The 7,665-nt window shown below is 44.6% G+C and overlaps 2 protein-coding genes across 2 annotated transcripts; both read right to left on the bottom strand.

Annotated features, from left to right (window-relative positions):
* Positions 1–456: 456 nt before the first annotated feature.
* Positions 457–4,521, bottom strand: LOC119285303 (organelle RRM domain-containing protein 6, chloroplastic-like). Its single transcript, XM_037564538.1, has 4 exons — positions 4,389–4,521; positions 2,632–2,700; positions 2,375–2,481; positions 457–834 (listed from the first exon to the last, which is right to left on the bottom strand). The coding sequence occupies exons 1-4, from the start codon at positions 4,468–4,470 to the stop codon at positions 778–780; spliced, it is 315 nt and encodes a 104-aa protein (XP_037420435.1). The 5' UTR covers positions 4,471–4,521; the 3' UTR covers positions 457–777.
* A 45-nt stretch (positions 4,522–4,566) lies between these two features.
* Positions 4,567–5,277, bottom strand: LOC119285302 (histone H2B.1-like). The gene has a single exon (XM_037564537.1). The coding sequence runs from the start codon at positions 5,198–5,200 to the stop codon at positions 4,751–4,753; it is 450 nt and encodes a 149-aa protein (XP_037420434.1). The 5' UTR covers positions 5,201–5,277; the 3' UTR covers positions 4,567–4,750.
* Between the last annotated feature and the right edge of the window lie 2,388 nt (positions 5,278–7,665).

The raw sequence follows: 7,665 nt of genomic DNA, 5'->3' as shown, positions 1-7,665 counted from the left end.
AAACAAATCTGACGTCTCGTGACGGTAGGCAAAATTTTCCATGGACTTGATTGTAGTTGTGTCTTTAGAGCAACTCTAGTAGAGTCATCATATCTCCGATCGCCATATGGGATACGGAGCGAGCTCCATTACACTCCAGGTTTTGGAGACACTTTTCAGTTGCCCACCCAACTCTCAACAAAATTCAAACGAAGCCAAAGCGCCAAATGTCTCCCCCAAACGGAAGTTCGGCTAATATTTTCTAAGTGCTTAACAACTACCCGAGTTCCTTCTGCTGTTACCAGAGCAGTCAATCACCAACGTGGCGGAAGGTTTTACAAGCATACAAAACGAAGCAAAAGACAGCAAAAAAGCTGATACTGGAGCACTAGAACTGTACAGTTTCCCTGGTGCAGTTGTGGCATGTGCTCGCCCAATGAAAGCTGAGCAATCAGAGTCAAGGCAGAGATGAAGACCTTGAGCTTATTGAAACCAGATTTGACTGTAATAACCGTACTTCAGTTCACATTACTCCGGCGTGCTGAATTTAAGTACCAACACAAACAAATTTAGCTTACACAGTTCCGCTTTGTAGCAAATGAATATGTTCATGAAACATAACTGCTTCTAGCAACAACAACAAAAAAACAGATGGCTGTTTGGATAACATGGTAGGCATGCCGTCACTATTCGGTCCTGTTCTTGATAGCAAGATGCAAAGAGAGAAGTGCCTTCGGCGGTTCGGCCCAAAGACACATGTAGTTCAGCAACGGTGCAAATAAAAATCTGACCTATTGACTATCCGGTGCCGTGTTCCTTTGCCATCTCTGCAAAAATCAGTCTGCCGCGTAGAATCTGAAAAAAAAATCAGTTTAGAAATTTAAAGTCCAAGCAAACGGTGCTGCAAACACACCAAATCAGGTAATATTGAAGCCGATGCCGGTTAGCATCATGCTCGAACAATGAAATTTGCACACGGTTGTCATTACAACAAATGGCTTTCACTGCTCAAATCCAAATAGTTTGGAGTGAGATGATGGTAATGTCAAGATAAAAGCATCACCTAATGGAAAAATGACAAGATCCAAGATGGCTGTCAATTTGGCAAATGTAAAGACAAGAATCTGAACACTGAACAGAGCAATTCCTGACTATTCTGATGCTATTTCCAAGAAAATGTGTTCCTCACAATTGCATCGAAAAGATAAACTACCTAATTTGCAGCATTTCCTGACTTGGTCACAAAAGGCCTAAAAAATGCATTTTAGTAGCGAATGGTAGAAACCAGTCTACGACACTACTTAAAACACCTTTGATTATGACTTTCGTGGTCTGTTCACATAGTAAGTTTGCAAACTCGTGTTGTGGTTATACATGGGGTGTAATTTCTACAACTAAGGCTCTAGAGATGGCCACTTCTCTCTTTGGAGAATTCTCCAGGTAAATGCCTTGTCTAATGCAGTTCTTAGTTTAAGTGCCTATGAATAGAAAGTGGTAAAATGTAGCGACAAAACAGCTGAGGGAAATTGCGCCACTTAATATGTGAAATAGTAGATGAAAAGACAAAATAACCATGAATCACAAAACAAGTTAGTTTAACCAAATCTACCTGAAAAGGCGTTCTCACTAGTCAACAGAGAAAAACCAACGCATGCTTCATGTGAATAAACTAGAAAATGCTTTAGATAAAGAGCCAACTCTGTTACAACAAGAATGTATTAACCTTACATTATGTTGAAAACATTGTTAACAAGAGTAAACACAGAAACATGGCTTCTACCAGTCGACCTGACTGGTGGACCGACGTGGCCCAAATGCTGTATGTACACTTCTTGTCATCATTGGAAGATGGAAGATGGTAAAGGAAGGCTGACATAAGACCACTGTACATATTTAGTGAATTTAGAAATAATGTAGGTACCTCTTAACACATTGCAGGTCTAATTATTTTGTTACAGAAGTCAATACCCTTAAGCAGTATTCAGAAGAATGACCTATGGTTTTCTTGAGTACACCAGCATTTTCAGTTTTGGCGACAAATGACTAAACATGAGAGATTAGTTTTTTTTTTATGAATGACCTCAAAGGTCCTGGTTATTTGATAAAAGCAATGTCACCAAGAGTTGTGGTTTATCACATTATCCCTAAGGTGTGTTTCTGTGCACTTTACTCTATTAACAAGGTGTCTTCACAAGGTAGTTTCAGTTGACAAAGGAAGGAGTATCAGCAGCAAAGAGTTATGGCTCCATTTTTTTCTCCAGTGGAACTTCAGCAGAGTTTCCTCTAGGGTAAATGGCAACCATGAATTCTCAGTTTATAAAATTATCAATGTGTCAGCACCAGCAAATGATGTTTGAAGGTTACACCCAAGATAGTAGGTGAGCAGTGTGCATACCCTTCCATCCATTGCCTTGATAGCTTTCTGTGCCTCCTCTTGTGATGAATATCTTACAAAACCAAATCCCTTCAGCCTTCCAGTTTGGTTGTCTCTCACTAACCGAACTGTATTTGATAGAAACAGATAGCAGCATTAAACCAAAATATTTCCATGCAACTAACATAATAAGAACTTCAAGTATCAATAGGAAACAATGACAAAGATTTACAATTCCATGTGGCAGCGTCACACAAGTTCAAAAATGGCATAGATACCTTCCTCAATGGCGCCAAATGGTGAGAAGACCTTTTTAAATTCTTCCTCCGTTGTGTAAAATGATAACCCTGACAAAAGAATCTAGAAGGATGAATAAATGTTACATGTTATATCTGCATTTACAGATTTAAAAGGCAGCAATGAGTTAAATTCTTGGCGCATAATTCCCTGTGAGCAGAATATGTAGAAAATCATTTCATAAATGGTACTCCCTCTGTTCCAAAATATACGACGTTTTTTGACACTATGACAGCGTCAAAAAACGTCTTATACTCCCTCCGTTCCGAATTACTTGTCTTAGATTTGTCTAGATACGGAGGTATCTAGCACTAAAATGAGTCTAGATACATCCGTATCTAGACAAATCCAAGACAAGTAATTCGGAACGGAGGGAGTATTTTGGTACAGATGGGGTCGAACATATATGGTGATCTTACAAATTAATATGAAGAGGCAAACTGCATCACTATCACTATCTTTGTTGTGTATGTGTATCTCAGGTCCATGTCAACAATGTGCACCCCTCAACCACAACAATTTGCAGCAAGACAAACTAGAGATGAAAACTAAAATTGTCCATCGCAAACATTTCGTCCAAGATGATAAAGTGCCCCCCAAGTAGAATAGATACCAAATTTCAGGTGCTAAAATGGCAACAAGTTTTTGGCAGAAGCAACTTGCGGCTACAAATTGTACTAGCCATAGAGCAACAATTAGTTTTCATCGACACACATAATCAGTCGGCATGTGTGAAACATCGTCAGCACTAGAACAAGGAAAAGATAACGTTAGGCAAACCCATCCAGCCCGTGATAAAGTTCTCAAAAGATGGTATGAAGCATCCGTGGTGTTGCTATGTAACTGTCAAAGGAATCATATTCTAAAGCTCCTATATCAGTAGCAGGCTCGAAACATTCCCTGGCATGCTAAGGCCTCATTCGGTTTGAAGGATTTTTGTAGGAAAAACATAGGAACAAGGAGTCCGGAGGAAATTTTCCTATATATGCATTCGGTGTGTAGGAAATGCGTACAGGAATTTCATAGGAATACTACTCATTTCCAGTGTTTTTGGAGAAAACTACACATCCACTCAGGCCTGCTTTGGTTTGGAGGAATTTCATAGGAATTCTAGAGGATAGGATTTTTTTCTTTAGAGCACTTTGGTTCATAGGAATAGATTTCTATTCCTACATAGGATTGATTTCTATCCTTCACATTTCATAGGAAAATAAAAATGAGCCTAGACTCAATGAAAAAATTCCTTTGGTGTCAACCAAATGACATCTCGTTTCCTATTCCTACTCATAGGATTTGAGATACATGTCATCTCATTTCTTACAAAATTCTTATTCCTACGATAATCCTATCCTATGAACCAAAAGAGGCCTCAAAGCTCATTTTGCGCGTAGGAACGAGGCAAGTCAAATCCTTAGGATGGCAAGTGTCATCCTATCAAATTTCTATACTACTAATTCCTACGTTTTGATTTCCTCCAAACCGAATGAGCCCTAAAGCTGATGTTCATGTTCATAAGGAAAAAAGGAAAGCAAAGGAGACCGGCACCACACCAACCAGTGCTCAATCCATCCACACCCAAACAACCCCAGTCATGGGCGAACAACACTCGAGCATGAACCAGAGGTCGCAGACAATAATCATCACCATACCTAATCACGCAGCACCAATTCATCGCATACAAGTGCCAAGCATTTATGCAAGCACAGGAACGGGGAGAAAACAGAGGACGATTGCTTACTGCTCACAAATATCTCGGTGCTGAAGCCATGGGAACCCAGGTGCCGAGAGGCCAAACGCATCACCGTCCCTCCTCGAAACATCACCGGCAGCAGTGGCGGCGGCGGCAGCTCGAGCACCCAGCTCCTCAAACCCTAGATCCCCGATTATTTTGGCAGAATGACGCAACAGCTAGCAGATTGAGAAGTCACACACAACCTCTTCCATTAATTGAAATCAAAGCCGTCCATCACAACCTGACACGATTTACAAAGCAGGCGCGCTACCTACCTATAACGATACACATGGGCACGACCGACGGCGACACAAAAGCTACTAGAAGAGAACACGGGGACGGAACCCTAGAGACACCGCGACGGAACCCTAGTTGCTGGTGAACTTGGTGACGGCCTTGGTGCCCTCGGAGACGGCGTGCTTGGCGAGCTCGCCGGGGAGGACGAGGCGGACGGAGGTCTGGATTTCCCTGGACGTGATGGTGGGCTTCTTGTTGTACCTGGCCAGCTTGGCCGCCTCGCCGGCGAGCTTCTCGAAGATGTCGTTGATGAAGGAGTTCATGATGGACATGGCCTTGGAGGAGATGCCGATGTCCGGGTGCACCTGCTTGAGCACCTTGAAGATGTAGATCTTGTAGGTCTCGACGCTCTTCTTGTTCTTCTTGCGGCCCTTCTTGTCGCCGCCCTCCTTGGCGGACTTGGACGCCGGCAGCCGCTTCTCCGCCTTGGGCTTCTTGCCGGCGGGGGTCTTCTCGGCCTTCTCGGCGACCTCGGCGGCCGGCTTCTTCTCCGCGGGCTTCTTCTCGGCCTTGGGCGCCATCGATCGGGATGGAGCTTGAGGTGTCGGGCTGGTGTGGAGGGAAATGGGCGAGTTGTTGCGAGGGAGACTTTTCTTTGGTGTGTTGTGGTGGAGCGGGGGAGGGGATTAATATAGAGGCGCGCGGTGGGAGGGGATTGGTGGAGAGGGGCGGGGCGCGGATCCGTGAGGTGGCACTTGTGTAGGCCATCGGATCCCGGGAGCGGGCTGTGCACGGTGGAGATGGGCGTGCCTTAATTTCCCGCAGGCTCGCATGGTTTCCAAACTCGGAAGGGGCGGGGTGACAAAATTGATGGCGGCCCCGCTCGTCGTATTTTTGCTTTCTTTCTGTTTTCTAAACGCACCCCTAAGCTATAGCTTTTTAGCAATTCCAACCGACCGACCAAACTGACCCGCGTTTTGTTTGTTTTTTATTTGTTTGGGTCGCTCGTCCGTTCGTCTGTGTTTCCTTTTTTATCTGGGTCCGTTGATCCGTCTAACAGGGTCGGCATTCTGTCGAACGCCTACTGGTGGCTCAGTCTTTCCTTGAACTGCCCCGAGCTCCCGCGCTCACAGCCCTACCTGGTCGAGCCCCGTGCCGGCAACGAAGCCACCTTGCTTGCGCGCTCGCGTGCTCCCAACGACGTCCACTCGAGCTAGACCAGACTAAAGCACCTTTGCGACGTGGAGGAGCGGCTGGGTACGGATGTACGCGCCGCAGCCAGACCAAGGCTCATCCTCAAGTGTGGACGACGTCGTAGACCGCACCATGGCGAGTGTGGAGGCTCCTGACCGGCACCTGCGCCGCGGCCCCCGCGTCCTCCTGGAAGCACCGCGAGCCAACCAAGTCTTTGTGGAGCCTCGGCGTCGTGTGCCTCGAGCGGCAGGCCGGCCATGACCATCCGCCGGTGGTGCGTGTGGTGGTAGGACAACGATGACAAGCGCTTGGCCGCGCTGCACTCCCGCTTGTGCGCGTTGTGGGGCGTCGGCGGCGACGCTGTTGGGGAACGTAGTATTTCAAAAACAATTGCCTACAATAACGCAATATCTATCTAGGAGAAGCATAACAACGAGCGGGGAGAGTGTGTCTACGTACTCTCGTAGAGCGAAATAACGCAATATTAATACTGCCTAGAACACCATAGTGTGATGGTGTGTCCGAACATCGTAGTTGCACCCTATTGGATATGGTGCGTACCATGATGTCTCTTATCGAATTACCACTATTGTTCATGGGTTAGGCATTAGAGACAACCACATTCACTTTAAATAGGGCACCACGTAATTCCGTTGAGATGACACCGTATGAATTATGGTTTAGAGAAACCTAAGTTGTCGTTTCTTAAAAGTTTGGGGCTGCGACGCTTATATGAAAAAGTTTCAGATTGATAAGCTCGAACCCAAAGCGGATAAAATGCATCTTCATAGGAAACCCAAAACAGTTGGGTATACCTCCTAATTCAGATCCGAAAGCAATATGAATTGTTTCTAGAATCGGGTCCTTTCTCGAGGAAAGGTTTCTCTCGAAAGAGTTGAGTGGGAGGATGGTGGAGACTTGATGAGGTTATTGAACCGTCTCTTCAACTAGTGTGTGGCAGGGCACAGGAAGTTGTTCCTGTGGCACCTACACCAATTAAAGTGGAAGCTTATGATATTGATCATGAAACTTCGGATCAAGTCACTACCAAACCTCTTGGGATGACAAGGATGCGTACTACTTCAGAGTGGTACGTAATCCTGTCTTGGAAGTCATGTTGCTGGACAACAATGAACCTACGAGCTATGGAGAAGCGATGGTGGGCCCGGATTCCGATAAATGGCTCGAGGCCATAAAATCCGAGATAGTATCCATATATCAGAACAAAGCATGGACTTTGATGGACTTGCCCGATGATCGGCAAGCCATTAAGATAAATGGATCTTTAAGAAGAAGACGGACGTGGATGGTAATGTCACCATCCATGAAGCTCGACTTGTGGCGAAAAGTTTTTCACAAGTTCAAGGAGTTGACTACGATGAGATTTTCTCATCCGTAGCGATGCTTAAAGTCCGTCGGAATCATGTTAGCATTAGCTGCATTTATGAAATCTGGCAGATGGATGTCAAGACAAGTTTCCTTACTAGTTTTCGTAAGGAAAGGTTGTATGCAATACAATCAGAAAAGTTTTGTCGATCCTAAGGATGCTAAAAGGTATGCTAGCTCCAGCGATCCTTCTAAGGACTGGAGTAAGCATCTCGGAGTTGGAATGTACGCTTTGATGAGATGATCAAAGATTTTGGATTTATACAAAGTTTATGAGAAACTTGTATTTCCAAAGAAGTGAGTGGGAGCACTATAGAATTTCTGATGAGTATATGTTGTTGACATATTGATGATCAGAGATGATGTAGAATTTCTATAAAGCATATAGGGTTATTTGAAAGGTGTTTTTCAATAGAAAACCTGGATTAAGCTACTTGAACATTGAGCATCAAGATCTATAAGGATA

Source organism: Triticum dicoccoides, chromosome 4A (genome assembly GCF_002162155.2).
Source record: "Triticum dicoccoides isolate Atlit2015 ecotype Zavitan chromosome 4A, WEW_v2.0, whole genome shotgun sequence".
NCBI lineage: Eukaryota > Viridiplantae > Streptophyta > Magnoliopsida > Poales > Poaceae > Triticum > Triticum dicoccoides.
Note: the sequence above shows the minus strand (reverse complement) of the source record. Positions and strands in the feature narration are given on the sequence as shown.